At 39.8% G+C, this 17,763-nt stretch overlaps 1 protein-coding gene across 1 annotated transcript; it reads right to left on the bottom strand.

Moving 5' to 3' along the window:
• Positions 1-401: 401 nt before the first annotated feature.
• Positions 402-6,495, bottom strand: LOC127660046 (neuronal PAS domain-containing protein 4A-like). The gene is made up of 8 exons (XM_052150103.1): positions 6,014-6,495; positions 5,394-5,557; positions 5,125-5,227; positions 4,713-5,013; positions 4,492-4,601; positions 4,115-4,250; positions 2,240-4,023; positions 402-2,122 (listed from the first exon to the last, which is right to left on the bottom strand). The coding sequence occupies exons 1-8, from the start codon at positions 6,186-6,188 to the stop codon at positions 2,094-2,096; spliced, it is 2,802 nt and encodes a 933-aa protein (XP_052006063.1). The 5' UTR covers positions 6,189-6,495; the 3' UTR covers positions 402-2,093.
• Positions 6,496-17,763: the final 11,268 nt, after the last annotated feature.

Raw genomic sequence — 17,763 nt, 5'->3', positions numbered from 1 at the left:
GCAGGAAAGCCCATATATGGAGTCTTACAACACTGTCATACAACGTCAAAATAGCAGGTACATTGAGTGTGAGCTGAGAGAAAGAGAGCAGGGAGGGGGGCTACGTGCGTGTGGCATTCAGTACGTGTGTACGTCAAAGCGGGAAGCTGGCGGTCTGTGTGAGTGCCTCTATGTCAAGTGTGTGCGTCAGTCTGAGTCAGATAGCATCTCATCATGTGCGTGCGTCAGTGCTGTTACTGAGCAGTCCGCACTCCAGAGAAAGAGTTAACAGAATGCTTTGAGAAGAAGGGATGCAGGGACAAGGGTGATGGAGGGATGGGAATGATGAAAGAACAGTGGTCAGCAATGGAAGACATTAGGAGGAATGAGAAACCGAGACATGAGCACTTTTAAGTGCACTTTAATATAAATGCCTCCATTTTGACAATCAAATACACTTATCAGCGAGACAAAAGATCACTGATACACAATGTCCATTCTTCATAAATAGCATATGTCAACAATGTTTTTATCTCATTGGATAGAATGTCTCTGATATGTACAGACTGTTTTTTGTACAAATGTACAAATGAATACAATCTTTAACCATTCCTCAACATGCCTAGCTAGAGGCATGTGCATCAAGCATCCATTTTTTAAAACAGCATACATACAATAAAATACTTTTTATTTTTAAACTTAGCAGTTAAATAGCTAGAACATAGGAATCAATCCTTTACTTGACCGTAGATAACTCTACGTTAGCATGTCGACACCATGGGAATATAACCATTCTCAACCCATGTCGATTATTAACTGAATAGAAATAGAACCCCATCCCTATATTCCAGTGCATTTTTGTAAAACAAAACTTTTGCTTAGTTTTTTTAACCCCTCTCAAAAAAGAAGAATTTATCATTCACACAGTCTTTGTCACCACTCCACACTGCTGACAGCAAAGTTACGATGTCACCTTGGTATTCACTGAATAAAGGTGCTGTTTCTCTTATTTCTGCATCCTCTTGTTGTGCCAGGCACACAAGAGCTTCTACAGATTGCGAGCATTACAAATATTGATGCTGCAAAAGTCCAGTGCAACTTATTCTAGCCTTGCCGATCAGAGTAGCTGGCTGTGGGGTTTGTTACCCCATCTCTTAGTAGTAGCTGGAAACATGTCTGTCCATTAATGTCCATGCATGCATAGCCATGCACAATATTTTGACTCTCTCTCTGGTGGTGTCCTCTGCAGCTTGTATCCACCAGCCACAAGGAGATGTGAAATCTTGGCTTGTCTTGCACACAAAGTGGAATTTGTTCATAAATTAAAAAAACATTTGTACATCAGGTTGATACACATTTTAAAAGAAATGTCCAAGAATTGCATTCACAAACAGAAAGCCCAATGTAGTCTGGTTTCTGTCATTATATATATATGTATATATATATATATATATTGACATTCACATTACAGTTAAAGAGCTGAAAGTTTGGAGAAAGAATATGAATCAGCTGTGCTGAAATTAACAGCTGTGCTGTGCTGATAACTTTTTAAACAATCAGTGTTTGATCCATTATGTGAATCTGAATACTTTCCACACATTGGACTTTGTGAATGTGATGCTGGATAACTTGCACTGAGCCATAAGCTATTTGTTGTTAATTTATGAAATATTTTAGAATCTTTTTTTTCATGTCCTTAAAGTTCACAGCTGAGTTTTTCACTACAAGTGAATACAAATGCAAGATTGTAAGTCAGTTTGCCCTTACAAAGTCAGAGCTGTAACTCATATAATTAATGTTACATTATAGCAGAAAGACATAACTCGTAGTCCTGTTAGGACTTGTTTTTAAGACTTGTAAAATGCATTGCTACCAAAGGTTTGCACCATTATTAACATAAATTAATGGATAATTAGATAACAATTGTGAACATGACAGTTTACTCTCAATGGATTTGAGGATGTCCCAGTCTTTTTTGGCCTTATATACATTAGGTATATATTTATTCAGTTAAATAATATTCTCTTTTTTTTTCTTTTTTTTTTTTTTTGCAAAAGTAGCTCCATGAAATATGACAATATGCCATACTTAATGAAGTAAGTCACAGACTTATTTTAGAACGGAGAATCACTTCCACTCCCATCTGTAAGACATAAAATGAAGCAACAGGGTAAAATGTTAGAAAAATACAACATTCATTCAGGAAAATTGCAACTGAGACATGTGTCAAAGTGATAAATAAAAAAAGAACAACTCTTGCCTTTGCGAAAGCACTGTTGCGGGGCATGACTTTGGAGTTGATACAACTCAGGTTGTTGCCCCAAGTCAGGGGCGATCGAGGCACCTGCCCCAAACATGGGTTCCAGGATAGCCAGCTCCTCAAGGAGGGACTGGGAGCATGGCAGGCCGGGCGACGTGGGGCTGACAAGTGAGGAGACAGGCACCGAAACTGGGGAGGTAGGTGAGGCAGTCAGCTGGAGTGGTGGAGATGCTGGCATGCCTGTGATAAGAGGTGATGATGCTACCTGTGTCTCCATGGCACTTTCAGCTACCACCTTCCCATCTGCCATATTGCCTGTGCTGACTGGCGACATAGTAGCCCCTCGCCCGGCCACATTGTTACAGTGCGCCGATTGGACGCAACAGAAGTGGCCGGCACTCATAGCAGAGACCCCATCAAAGTGCAGGGGTGGGCACCAGCTCTCAGGAGTGGAGGGGGAGGAGGGAGGGCTGGAGGAAGAGGAGAAAGAGGGTGTTGTCGAGTGGGTAGGAGAGGATGTGAGGTCCTGAAGAAGGCTCTCTAAGATGCTCTCTTCAAACAGAGACTCATCATCAGGGAAAATGGGCAGGTCCAGGGCTTTCCAAGACTTGAGTGGGTAAAATTCACCCAATAGTGGGATTGAATCAAGTCCAAAAGAATCCAGAGACTGAGATTGATGGTGTGGAGAGATGGTGGAAGGAACCAGCTTGGCGAACAGTGGATCTAAATAGAAGCCTTCTGCTAGTGTGCTGATGTGCTGGGCTAAAAGGGAGATCTCTGTTCTCTCTTTTTTTCTCTCACGCAGTGAGGAAAAAAAGGATAGGCTGGGCTGTTTTCCAGGTGAGGCTTCAGGTGTAAGGAGACCCTCTGGTGGGTAAGGGAGGGATTCATGGAGGACATCAACATACAGTGGTCCACGGACCTCTGGCAAAGTCATAACTGTGCAGTCCCCATCACCTGGACTATCAGGAGTAGGAGGAAGCTTCTCATAGAGTGAGCCACTGCCAGGCATTACTGGGAAGACAATTCCTGTGATTGGAGATGTTATAGTGAGTGGCAGCAGAGTAGAAAGTGTTGTTGTTGGAGGAGGTGGGCTGCTTTGTGGGTTTGAGGGAGCAGATGGAGAAATAGTTGGAGCTACTGTGGTTGTTACAGTTGCAGTTGATGCAAGCGGAGGCGGTGAGGTGGCTCCAGTAGGATCAAAGCTGAAATGAGGTTCCCCAAATGGAAAATTGCTTCCACCTAGCTGAGGTGTATATGGGGGCGTACACACAAACTCCTTGGTCTGTTGGACTTGGGAGGTAGGAACAGGTGGAAGAGGAAGGGGCAAGGCTGGTAAAGGGGGGTCTATCTGGAATGATGGTGGCAGCAGAATATTCTGAGTGAGGAAGTCCAAATCAGACACTGTTGCAACTGTAACTGGAATGGGAGATGATGCAGAAGATGGACTGGCCAAGGGTTCAATAGGTTCATGCTGGAAGAAGCTCTCCTCTTCTAAAGAGGAGAGGCTAGAACGTGGGCCACTTTCCAGTCGTGTTGGCTCCAGTGAAGAACTGCCACCTTGCTCCTCTGTGGAACCTGCACTGCATGCAGCCATGCTGAAGTCAAAGGACTGACCAGAGAGGCCACTGCTTCCTGGTGTGAACACTTGGTCAGGGCTGGAGAGTGTTTCTGGACTCTGTAAGCTTAGGCTCTCCTGTTGAGAAGTGTTTGAGCCCAGCACCAAGGAAAGTTGTGTCTGTTCAGAGCTCAGCTGCTGCCTGATTGACCAAGCCTCTGTCTCACTGTGGTACAGATAAAGAAAAAATAATAATTAGTGACATTATTTCAGCTAAAGTTTTAGACTTGATTTGACAGAAACAGGCTGAGCATTACCTGATGATAAAATTGCTGCTGACAATGGGGTTTTCCCCAGTATCCATCTGCAGGACCATGTAAAGCCAGACCCAGGAGTGATCTGCAGTCTCTACACGAACCACCATCTCAGCCCTGCCCTCTCCTCCCTCTCTTACTGTGTGGAAAAAGGAAAGGAGTGGTAAGTCAAAACATATTCAACTTATAATGGGATTTTATGTCATATTTTGTCATGTTCTTTGTTTCTTCAATGCAAATATGTATTACTGAGTATTGCTTACTGCAAGTGTCAAACCCTGATAAACAGCTGTGTGGTGGAAGTGTGATTATGCTGGGCCTAACCAAGCAAATGTAGCTGAAAATATTTTTGTGTTGAATCATTCAGGAGTGATACTCACACAGACTGCAGTGCTGAGCAGAGGCATGTGTTAGATCCTGAGGATGGAGGAAGCTGTACCAGGAGTGTGAGCGCAAAGTCTCCACATTCAGACCCAAATAAACATTAACGCTGAAAGTTCAAAAAGGCAAAACATGAGACAAAATGTATCCTTCCATGATCATCTGTAAACTTTTATCTGTGCAGTACTAGGAAGTAGTTTGTCCAGGTATTTAACCTTACCTGTCTTGTGCCTCCTGTAGTCTCATGTCACTGCTATGCTGAGAACGGAAACATGGCTGGAAGAAGCTGCTCTCCAGTGCAGGAGCTGATGGTGTTTCAGGGGAAGTTCCAGTTTGTGATGTGTGAGCCTCCAGAGGAGCACAAAAACATACCCACACTGGGTTGGAAGTCCAGTAGGATCCTGGGGAAGATTGACTGGAGGTTTGTGACAGGCAGTGGGCTCGGATTAGAACGAGTTTATTGCCTGCACTCTGCCTACGCACTGATTTGGAGGTGTTGAATCTGCAGCGGAACAAGCGATCTAAGAAAGAAAGATGGAAAAATAATGAACACTTGAATAACTCTTGTTATCTATCTGTTTTTCTCATGATAATGTATTTGTGTGATGACAGTGTTTTTTCAAAGGTCTCACCTGTGTCCGGTGAAGCTGGAGGCACTAGGTTACTCCTCATAATATAATGGTCCATGGGGTCTATTATGTCATACACACTGTCCCCATGAGCAACCAAATCAACCTAAGTATTCAAAAGAGAATGAACTATAGGTGAAATGCCTCTTACACTTATGTTGTTTATAAATAGACTCATATAACCTGAGATGAAAGGCAGAGGATGTCTATAAGGATTTAATGTCATTTAAAAATGTAATAACTGTTTTTCTCAAACTCAGACTCTAGCTCACCATTGAGTGTCCGAGGTGTTCAGAGACGCTGTCTGACAGGTACAGTAGCTTCCCTTCTCCAGTCAACAGCAGCAGAAAACCTGGCATAACTTGCATCAACTCATTCAGTTCTTGAAATGAGAGGAGTCCCGCAGTTTCCTCAGCAGTGCTTGATTCAGCTGTATCTGGAAAAAGTACATTCAAGCCTGAATTAACTACTACCCTTTATTCAGTTATATAATGACGTTAAAGCAATGAATGAAACTACTACCCTTTATTTAAAAACTGTATATAATGACGTAAAAGCAATCACTGAATGCAATCGCACGATCAGCACCACGGCCAGCGATCGAGTTTCAGCACCATGGAGAGCATTGTAATTTTAAAGCGCTGCTCTCAATACAGTTGTATTTTTCAAAAGGATTCGTATTTGTATAAAGACAAGAGGCTCAGATATTAGTAAAAAATCAAGTTGTACATCCACCTGTTGCTGTAAGTTGCATTGTGCGTTGCTCGAGCCAATAATAGCGTAAAATGCAGCAACACATCAACACAAAATCATATCTTTAAAATCTGCTTCTAATTTCACGCTTTAGAATACTACTCGGCTATTATTGTAAAGATACTTAAATGATATTTACCTTGAGTGAAGAAGACAGACTTTCTCGTGTACATGCAGGCTAAAGACATGATATGAAGATAGGAGAGTCGAGACTTGTCCGCATCGGAGATGGGCAACAAGTCCTTCAGGTTCCTAATCTCCGAGTTTATTTGGTCCCTCCGAGCTTTTGACGCTCCTTTAGTAGACCGATACATTATGGTTATTGACGATAAGGATTTCTTCTGATCTTAGCTGAAAGTGTTGACTACAGCGCGAGTCGAGAAAGGTGTTGAAAAGTGTTGTTAGCTCTCTCTTAAGTTGTTTTCAGTGGTGTGTCATCTCAGCACATGTCCAGAGTAAGGCTTCGCTTCTCCTTTCGCATGCTTCTCGCGGGTGTTCCCCCGCGGTTCCGCCACAGCGCCTGGATCAGGTCGCGGACCGAAGACTGGATGGATCTCCCCTCCGGATCGGAGTTAGAGTCAGTCGGCTACCGCTGAAGCCGTCTCTCACCCAGATGTCTGGAGTCTGTAAATCTGGTGGAGATACTCTGCAAGCCGGTAACTTATATAGGCTGAGGCTCCACCAGCGTAGGGGGCTCCCAACTCGCCAACAACGACGTACAAAAGAGAGAGAGGGGAGGGGGGCTGGAGTAAAGGGTGACTTCCACACACACACACACACACCGGGTGGGGATTTATACCATTCAAATCTGTATTAGAAATGCTGAAACTCACTCCTATCACCCCTCCCAATCCTTGCGCTCTGACTCTGCTCCAACGTCAGCATCCCCTCTCTCCTTTGATGACGTAGGCTTGAATTCGGGAGCTCCGGCGACGCAAAAAGCCCGATTTGGACAAAACCGAGCAATGGGCGGAGACTGAAAGTGCAACGTAGACGGAGTCACCGCACTCCGGTGTATAAACATGTTGGGGGGGCTGTTACTGAGCTGCATACGAACGAGTCTCTGAAGCCACATCCTCTTGTGTAGCACCAAACGATCGTGTTCAGTTATGATTCAGAATATGATTCCTGCGTTGCATTCCAATGTCTTGCACTACATCTTCATGGATGCAGAAAGGGTTTTGACGCAAGGATACGACGTCTGACATTGACTAGGATTAGTGCTGTTTGTCTCATGCCTCACTGCATCATGTCAGAGCCTGTTTCCACATATTTGACCAGTTGGGTGGTTACAGAATTAATATTTGCCGTATGTTGTTGTGTGTTTGTGTGAAAGTATTTGAAATGATGATAAGCATTCATGCCTCTAGATGCAGTGGTGCAAGTGCCACAGTGAACCAGACAGCTGCGTAACCGAGAACACTGAACTTATTACATAAATCATTGCTCCCTCTCCTTATAAGGGAAACGTGGAGCGAGTAAACAAAAGGACAGCAGTTGTAATGCATTTTGTCTAATGAGTTTGTGTGCGTAGGTAGACATTATTGGGACAGGCCAGTGGCATCCTCCGAATCAATCAGCGCAAGATATTGCTTTATTATGAATTTAAGATGATCCTGACGAGTGATTAAAAGTTTACGCATTAAATTGACAGCAGGTATAGCGATTATCCATCACGCCCGGTTATCCATTTTGTGCATGTGTAATACCGTTTATCCTTCCGAATTTAGATACTATCATTATTTGATCTAATACACACGTAGGCCTAAAACAATAGCTTATTTATAGCACGTGATCTACTGACGCCTCTGTATGTTTGTTCAGCACAGGTTGTTCTTTCCAGAATATCCGAGAAGCCAAAATTACTCCACTTAAATATTGCATGCATTCACTAAGCCTCTGCCCTTCGATTAGCTCTCAGAAAATGAATCGAAATGTGGTGAACGTGAACTATTTTTAGCAACTTATAGAAACCCTAGTAGTGCCTTCGGGAACGTTTTCTAAATGTTATCTTTGCTATGCTCTTTATCAAGGCGATTCCTGCTTTTTGACTCTTGATAAATAACCAGGAGCCATTAAAGATATTTAAATTTGGAGAGGAATATTTATTCAAACAATAATGTTGACATGAAACACTACTAGCTTAAAATAATATTCTAGGTAGACTTTAGAGGTGGTAATAGTTAAGTAGTCATTCACCAAGGAACACGCGCGCCTCTGCAACCTGTTGCGCGCGTGAGGAGCGCGCTTAAAGTGTCCTTGTCGCTGTTTCTAAAAATAGCCCCCTGGCTAGAGTCTTACAAAGGCGCTCAAAAAGATTTACAAACCTCGGCGACACATTTAGTAATTTTAAGCACGTTTGTTTTTCATTGTCAAAAATAGAGCCATGTGCGTGGGTCGTTTGAGGTCTAGGTCGAATATATAAATTATCAGGACTATAAGTAATTGTGTGGTATTACATTTCTGGCCACAATTTATGCAATATTGATCTTCAGATTGTGGCAACACCTTGGTGTGCTCCAAACATTGCATTGTCACACTCAGTGGGCAACTTTTCAAAAACAGCATGAAAAAGTGGCATGTGCAAATGTGCATAGTGGGAATATCAGGAAGACACTTTGAAAACAAAAGAATCCCAAGAGAGTTGCTTTACACAGGGCCCTTAAATTGCCTTTAGCGTCTTTATTTTCAGAGTTAATGTCCTGTTATGTAGGCCCCCTAGACTATTAACTATTGACTGATTAAGTCTGAATTCAATGCAGAATTTAATAAAACTGAAGCTGTGGTTTTAGGCTGCTTTGTCATGAGAGAAAAATATTGAATAATTTATACTGATCAAGATGCAATCGTATTCAGTGGCAGAATCATGCATTAACAGATGATGGGTATAGAACAAACTTAAACGTAATGATGCTTTGTAATCGTAGTGCACCATCCATGATTAAGCTCTCTCAATAGTCACCAGTTAACAAATGTATATTGGATAACTTAAGTTAAATTTCACCTCTTAAAATTGTTGGTGGGGTGTTCTGTTCAGCAGGCCCACAGGGCAAATCAGAATCACCCAAGTGTGCAATGGTTTTTGTGTAGCTTTCTCAGGAATGGCTTGTATGATTATCCCCTATTTGCTATCTTCAAAACAGGGCAAGTACAATAGTAAATGCCAGTAGAGTTAAAGGAACATTCCGGGTTCAATATAAATTAAGCTCAATTGACAGCATTTGTGGCATAATGTTGATTACAAAAATGATAAGCATCACTTTTCTGCTTTAAACCAACCAAAAACTGGCCCCATTCACTTCCATTTTAAGTGCTTTACTGTAACCTTAATTTTTGCCTTTTTTATGAAAAGGGAAAGTTTCATAATTTCAATTACCTACATTAGGATAATCCTTCCTACTGATACTTTACTTTGAAAAGACATAAATGTCCCCAGCATCTCAAAACCTTGTGTCCTGGCTTTCTGTAAAGGATCCTGTCTGACAGAAATCAGCATACAGTATATTATTAAATCCACACACTTTTTTTTTATAATGGTCCTTATGTCACAATCTAGATTTTGCGGGTTTCAGGGGGTGGAAAATAGGAATTCAATGTTTGACTGGCGGATGTGAGTAAATGGAGGAAGAGGAGGTGAGAGGAGCAGGCACAGGCGGATGCCCAGTATGATATCCCTCTCTGTTAGCAGTATGTCCCTGCTGACAGGAAGGTGTCATTTAGCTTGTGCCCAAAGAGCACGACTCAGGTGACTGTGCCCAGTTGAAGCCATCTCTGAAATTATAGTGGATAAAAATAGCAACGCAGGAAGTGAAGTTTCATAAGTGTGTTTTAGGTTAAGAATTGGAGCAATAGTTCACCTAAAAATGAAAATGAGGTCACTCATCTTATTCATAACCTGTATTACCATTGATTAATATGTGGACTGAGGCGGTCATGCTCCAAAATGACAGGGGGAAAAAAGTGTTCCAAATGACTCATGCACTATATTCCAAGTATTCTGAAGTTATACAAAACTTTTTGTGTTCCACATGAGAAAGATTTGGAACATATGGTAAATACTGACACAATTTTATCTTGGGATTAACTAAGTATTCTTATAATTTTTAACCTTACTTTGGATGGATATTAAATGAGGGTACAATAACACAATATCACCATCATTCCATATTTTACTAGATGAATTTAATACATATTTGGACCCACTTTCTGTGGCCATAGACATTATGGTGAGATTATTCTTAAGTCATTTGTCCAAACATTAATTCTGCATTTCCACCAAAGCACATTGTAAGAACTGTAAGAGTGCAATCCAGCTGAGAAGTAAAGGATGCACTAAGAATAAGAAGTTGCAAAAAATGCTTTAATTAGAAACAAAATGTCAGTGGACACTTCTGCTGTTGAAGTACGCTTGTCTTCTATCTCAAGATTCTTTTTCTGCACACTGCTGTTTATTTTTACTCTGAGAGAATCAAAGTTTTCACTCTGCCTCTTGAAATAAAGGAGCTAACCTGTCGCCTAGCAACACCTCCCACTCCTGCTGGAGCTAAAGTGTGAAAAGAGAGGAAGAGGAAGGATTGAAGCAGTCTACAGATATAAAGGTAGAGAATAGGGTATGGGGTGCACTTTAAAAGAAGGAGAGGCTAGCCCATTGTACCAACATAGTCTATGTGCGGGTATATTCTCAAAATCATAGCCTACCATGGACTGTAAATAATCTAAATGTAAATGTAGTTATCTAATGCATTGTTCAGGCATTTATGCTGCTTGATTCAAAGACACATACATTATTGTGAATGAGCAGATGTAACACTCATCCCCCTACTTGTGTAGGATATTTTTAGACCCTGTTGGATCTCTTTTGTGCTTTCACTGTCTGTGAATGGTGGATACTAATTCATGTCTCAGTGCATTTTCATTGACAAAAGTCAGCACATATTTTTTCAGTGTATTAATTAAATACTGCAAATATCTCGCCCCTGATGTAACATTTTCTTTTTTTAAGTAAATAATTACTACCAGACTATTCATGTTCCAGCAAAGTACCATTACGGTACATTTTTGCCATTCCATTTTTCATAAGGTCTTTATTTTTCTCCTTGCTGTTTAAGCTTGCTACTCAATTCCAGTGCTACATGCCAGCACATTGTGCTCTCTCCCTCCTTTCGCTCTCTCTCCCTTCATAAGTTGTTACTGATGCAAGGTTGCTATGGTGACGTGATGTAGATGTGTGACATCAAAACAGACCTCGAGCAGTAGATTTTTTTTTTCCTCTTTCAGTCAGTATCTCTCTCTCTGTTCTCCCTCATTTCATATAATGCTAAAGGCACTGCATTACAAAACACCTCACAATTTCTCCTTTTAACTACACATCCCGTCCTCTTAAAATAATGCAACTCTCAGTGGCCATAGTAGGTCCATTATTCTTTGACGTTCAAGTCTGCCTTTGATAAACGCACGGAAATAATCAATGATTTTATTTGTTCTACCTCTTTAATCCTTTGCAGACTGCTTTCCAGTCTGACTGCAATGTGCTCACAAGGTTCTGTTGATATTTGGAATACTCCAATATATACTGTATATTACCATGATTTATACCATGATCAATGGAAACATGTAAATTCTTCATGCTGTAACACCCCCAAATCTATGCCATTGGTTGTAGTAGTTATCTTTTAACACCGTTTTAATGTGGGTCATTAGAAAACCAGCAGAAAACCTGACAAAAGATGGAAAAACAAGTGGCAATGACAGAGCATTGCATAACTATTAGAAGAGAATGTGGGCAGGGAAGTATAGAAAGAGGAAGAGAATGAGACAAAGGGAGGGTGGGAGAAAGTATGGCCTTTTTAAGCTCCAGGCTAAAGTTACAATTATTGCTTTTATCCATCCTCAATTTCCCCTTGCCTTTTCATGCTTTATATCCTCCAGGAACAAATATTTTCCTCGTGATTAGTGATCATCTCAGCAGTGTGGCTGTTCTGTGCTTTTGTTGGCAGTAGAGAAGCAGAAATGGGGTCTGTCATCCACTATGGCTGGATTTGAACAATAGCAAGAGTATTTTTGGCCCTCTGAATCATTGGTATGAATTTATGAATGGGGAGTCCATTACCTGACAGACTTCTTCAGTTCATGCTCTGAGTCATATGCTACAGACTGAAAGCCGCCCCTTTTTTTCTCCTCTCTGCATTTGTCTTAAAAGAGGTAATATCACGAGGAATCAAAATTGTGTTGATTATACCATGAAATACTTTCAGAAATCTAAACTTACTCCCCGGTCCAAAAAGACCATCAATTAAAACTAAGCTTCTGACCTCAGAAACCCGAAAAATTAACAAATAACTGCCCACATTTACAACAAAGCCCATGTTTAGAAACTTGCCTGTCCAGTCACAGTGAGATAACATTTTGGAAGTAAGATTGGCCTGTATACTATCCAGGCACGGCTCGTCTATATGGGCAGGTGTAGTAGTGTCTGAGTGTGAATTTATGAAGCGGTCTCTAAAATTCATTAGATCATATTTTTCACATAAAAAAAAAAAGTCCCACATGAAATTACAAAATGTATATCAGGGTAATTTTCTGGCATGGTGTACAGTACACTAATAAGAACCATGGTGTTCATTATGTATTTATATTAACAGGTGTCATTTATGTTCCTTTCATTAGGCTACTATGATGTTAATACTTTATAAGTACTCAATAAGTACAGTAATTAATACACTAATACATACAAAATACGCAATAAAATGTTAAGCATTGTGTAGCTAATATAAGTGTAGTAATGTTCAAGTTAACTTAACACGTTGTCTTGTATTACCATATATAGCCTACATAAGAATTAAGGGTTTTGTTTTATTTGTGTACTATAATGTGATTTTCTGTGTATAGTGAAATAGTTTTCCTACTTAGAAATGTAAACTGAAATTATTTGATTTCACAAGAAAAATGAAAGAAAAAAGAGACACGAAAATACATTTTACATAATTACGCAGTGGTGGCCTGTGCATTTAAAGTCTAGGCCTTCAGTGCAATTCATGCCATTAAGATGTGTATGTATGTATATTTAGCAGGGATTACATTTACAGTGCAAATTATGGTTACTCCAGGGATGCTTGTGAATCAGCATTAGACACTGGAAATGTCCTGCCCCTTACTGAAACAGAAAATATGATTGGTTAACAAATATCCAATCATGCCGGAAATGAAGGTTCTGATTGGTGAATCAGCTTAGTCGGACTATCTGTCTTGCCCGTGCTATCATTTGTGCTCCCGCCTTCCGCAGCTCTGTGCGCACAGAGAGAATCTCTTTACACTTAAAAAAATTATAATAATAATTGCTCAATGGTGCTGTTGCATTGCCTATTTGTTGTTCTGGCGGCCATCTATATAATAACGTTTAGGTGAGCATACACAAATGCTTCTCAATATGCTTTTCATGAATGCCCCCAACTTCATTCCCTTTGTGTCACAGGAAGTCGCTGTGCTATCATTAAAAATTAATGGGATGGTGTCGCTGTCTCACGTGATGTCACTACTGAATTCAAGCAGTTGGAGGGCTATATCTGGGGCCTATAAAATGAAAATGCAATGACAGAAACTAAAAATAAATGTGATAATGTTAATATAATTTATATTTGCCTTTTTGAACATTTTAATTTATTTATTGTTTTAACAGTGGTATTTGTAACAATACCATAGTAAACACATGGAAGCATGGATCTTCTACAATACCATGGTTAGATGTAACATGATTTCTATAAAACAAACTATGGCATTTTTGTAATTATAAACAGTAGACCTACTCTAAACACATGTAAAAAAAATTAATGAAAAATATGAATATTAATTAGTTGTAGCAAAAATGTATTATATTACCTCACTCCCAAAATGTAGCTTATGACAAATTTAATAGAGCTGAAGTAATGATATGATTATATATATTATCAATCTATTTCTCCCTAAAATACAGTTAGTTATACTATAGTAAATTCACGGGTGGTGATGTAAAATTCTGTGCCGAATTCAAATGGTTTCCGCTTCTCGCGCCTTGCTTCTCTCTGATTATCGCAAAGCTGCGCATTTAGGAGTTTGAGACCTGTCTGCGAGTAAAAATGCACCTTCTTTGCACTCGCGCTGCTCTGTCCTGTGAGCAGTATCCATCTACAGAGCCATACAGGTGGATTAGCCGAGGTTGTGCCACTACCTGTGTACAGTATATGACGCTGCTAAACCAGATACTTAACATGCGTCGCTAGATTTCAGAATCAGATAAACTTTGGAACAACACTTAACATTACAAAACAACATTTGATTTAGATTATGATCAACAACAAGTCAACATTTAACATATAAGATAAAGAATGCTTAATTAGAATATTATAAACAAAATTATGTTCTAAGAAAAATATTTTTTATACTACACTTAACACTATTCATTTATCCTGCTATGCCCAGGTGTACTTCCCTAAAATAATATTTTGTATTGATAGTATGTGAATAGAGATGCAGGGCTTGTTACTCCCCTCACATGGCCTGACCTGTGTTCTTGTTCATTGTGTTTTCTGACTTTTTTGACCAAGTGCTGCTTTACAGGTCACATACAGAGGTTGCACTATAAATAACTGACTGAGTTGTACATTTTCCATCATGGTCTATATTTTAATATGTCATATTAGTTTAAATTTCACTGAAGTCTAGTATATTTGATGCTTTCTCGATAGTCAACATTTCAAGTTAAAAATGACAATGCGTGGCAAACACGAGTGTGATGAAACAGGTATTCTATTTAATAATTCACAGAGTTGGGGAACTTACTTTTAAAAGTATAAATATGTTATTGATGTTTCTGGATGAGAGTGGCAGAGCATGTCTGGTGATCTCTTTCACGCACTTGTACTTTGAAAGAGTGAGTGAAAAAACTGATGTGCAGTAGCATATAAACAGAATGTATAATATTGCTAACAGTAGAGAGCCGATTGATATGAAGACAAAGCCAAATCCCCTAAAATGTTTAGCCAATTTTGAAATCCCGATTTTGTGCAGAAATCTGACCCCCCTTCTTTCTGATTTTTAATCAGCATGACACCAGACATTTTTTTCAGGTCCGAAAAGGCGGACATATCTGGGAAAAGCAGGACTTATCTGCGTGTAGCACCTGCGACTCTGCATATCTTTCAGAAGGATCCCAAAGTTAGAAACAATGGCTGAAGATTATTCTGACTCCCTGACCATTTCAGTCTGATTTAGTAGTTCATGCATCACATTTTAGCATAGATTGTTTTGTAATTATGCCATATAATGTAGGATTTTAAAATGGAGACAAAAAAAACAAAACACCCATTTTATTCTAAGGCTCAGAGAAAGTCAGAAATTGTCATTTTTTTGGTCCATAAATACATTACTAATATTATAAGTGGACCTTAATGAAAAAGACATATGTTCCCTTTAATTTACTACACAGAGGGAGAGTAAAAATAATATTTTACCCATGTATGGTGTGTATTTATACTGTATGAATAGAATGGATTCATCTGGTAGAGAAATGGAATGTGAGTGGGATTTGCATTTTGTAAATATGGTGTTAAATCTGCCTGGAGCACCATTTCGTTTAGCCACAGACACTGTTTTTAACACCCTATGTTAACACAGCAGTCAGACTCTCACCCGCAGACTCATTCATGGTTATAGTCTCTCACACATTACTCAAGTTATCATGAAGATACAATCACTTCACTGACTCTCTATCCATCTCTGACATGCATAAGCAGCATTGGTATGTCCCATAAGCCGCCTCCTCTCTTTTGGCTCAATTTGAATCCTTAGGTCTCAGAAAACAGATGGGTCCATCTCTAGGCCACATTTTGGGTGCATTATAACAGCACTAGCATGAAATCGCTGTGATTATGTGAATGGAGAGCGGTTCATATACTGTACATTTGAAAGAACTGCTGTGGTAGTATTTCTGAAATTCATTTTACTGATTTAAAGAACTGTGCTTCCTTTTTAATTGAAGGTACTCTCTCTTTATTGCTGTCCCCTCTGCTTGTACACCCACGTGCCCATAGCAACATATTGTGGGTATCATAGTTACCACATTTACGCAGGGAGAAAATTAAGGATGGGTTGTAGAAGTACCTTTCACTAACCACCATTAGCAAGAAGCTTAAAGATGGCTTCTCTTATTCAACCAAAAGTGAGATAATAAAAGTCATGTAATGAAACAAAAATTTTGAATTTCAAGTCTATATTTTAGAGACATTTATAGGGGTGGCAAAAATTCAAATAAAAGCATCTCACTGAACTTTCCCCTAATTTCCCTGCTATAGAATATAGGTTTAGCTCCCAACTGTGTTTTGGAACATGATAGCTGGTGGTCTACATTCACTAAGTGCTTTATTAGGAACACCTATACACCTACTTATTCATTATTTTATCTAATCAGCCAATCGTGTGGCAGCAGTACAATGCATAAAATCATCAGATATGGGTCAGCAGCTTCAGTTCATGTTCACATCAGCCATCAGAAAGGGAAAACATTTTTTATCTTAGATATTTCAACCATGGCATGATTGTTGGTGCCAGATGGGCTGGTTTGAGTATTTCTGCAACTGCTGATCTCCTGGGATTTTCACACACAACAGTCTCTAGAGATTACTGAGAATGGTGCCAAATACAAAAAACATCCAGAGAGTGGCAGTTCTGTGAACGGGAATGCCTTGTTGATAAGAAAGGTCAACAGAGAATTGCCAGACTGGTTAGAGTTGACAGAAAGTCATCAGATAACCACTCTGTACAAGTGTAGTGAGCAGAATAGCATCTCAGAGTGGAGGACCACGTCGGGCACATTATTAGGAACACAGTTTTCCCAATAAAGTGCTGAGTGAGTGTATATCTGGTTCAAGCTGATAGACCATCTTGGACCAGCAACAAACCTACTGCCATCTTAAGGATTTCAAGCTGGTTTTTGGAACATGGCAGCTGGTCAATCAGATAATAACTAGCTGGGACCAGATAGGAACCAGTTTAATTTTACAACAGGATTCATATTTGAGAGCCATTAATGTAATTAGCCTTCCTTGTTAGGTTCATCTGAATAGCTAATCAGTGGCAGTTGAGCTAGAAGGCTCTTATTATCAAAGTCACTCCAGCTCAGACAAGGTCTTAATCAGGGCACATCAGTAATATTCAGAGGTCAATTTAATTCCCTTAAACAAATGGCCCAATTATCAGTGACCAACACCTGTACCTTTTCACTCTCCATTTGTGAAAGAGTCTCTCAGTCCCCCTGTCTGCTCTTCTATGGTGATCCTCATTTAATCTGGATGCAGTGGACTGGAGCTAATGAGGCATGTTAATGGGACAACTCTATAAACCCCAAATGCCCATTTGAGCAGGTTATTCTCCACACAAAACGCTTTAACTGTTCATTGTGGTGTCGCAAAACATCCGCATTGAACCATTTATTTAGAAGGGATATTTCTAATCCTGCATTAGCTTGTCTTAATTAGACAAGTTGGCATGTTTCCCTAGTGTTTATATTTAGGGTTACATGTTAAATTTAAATAGAAGAGTTTCCTGTTTGACCATTCCCTCCCCTCTAACACACACATGATTAGCAAATATAGATAATGTTTATACTTATCAGTTGTTTGTAATGTTATTAATGCAACGGATGTCACGGATGGTGAGTGCTTGTTTTGTAATGGCCTTATGTTTACTGTATATGAAAGAGGGGGTGGAGGGCAATAGTGTTTCCTCCTGTCATTCAAAAATAACTTAGTATTTTTAGATAAATAGATTGTTCCTGGCTGCGCAAGGTAATCAGATCAGCAATTTCTTCTAGAGAAGCTCACACACACACGGTTACACTATGGTGAGGACAAAATGAAA

This window comes from Xyrauchen texanus, chromosome 19 (genome assembly GCF_025860055.1).
Source record: "Xyrauchen texanus isolate HMW12.3.18 chromosome 19, RBS_HiC_50CHRs, whole genome shotgun sequence".
Taxonomy (NCBI): domain Eukaryota; kingdom Metazoa; phylum Chordata; class Actinopteri; order Cypriniformes; family Catostomidae; genus Xyrauchen; species Xyrauchen texanus.
This window is presented reverse-complemented; position numbering and strand designations above follow the sequence as displayed.

Bases quoted from the DNA above. Each gene is read 5' to 3' on its own strand.
- LOC127660046 (XM_052150103.1), bottom strand. From the start codon at position 6,188: ATGTATCGGTCTACTAAAGGAGCGTCAAAAGCTCGGAGGGACCAAATA. The intron at 4,602-4,712 runs GTAAGGTTAAAT...TTGAACTTTCAG, and splicing joins CTACAGGAGGCACAAGACAG to CGTTAATGTTTATTTGGGTC. The intron at 4,251-4,491 runs GTGAGTATCACT...TTTTCCACACAG, and splicing joins TGCTCAGCACTGCAGTCTGT to TAAGAGAGGGAGGAGAGGGC.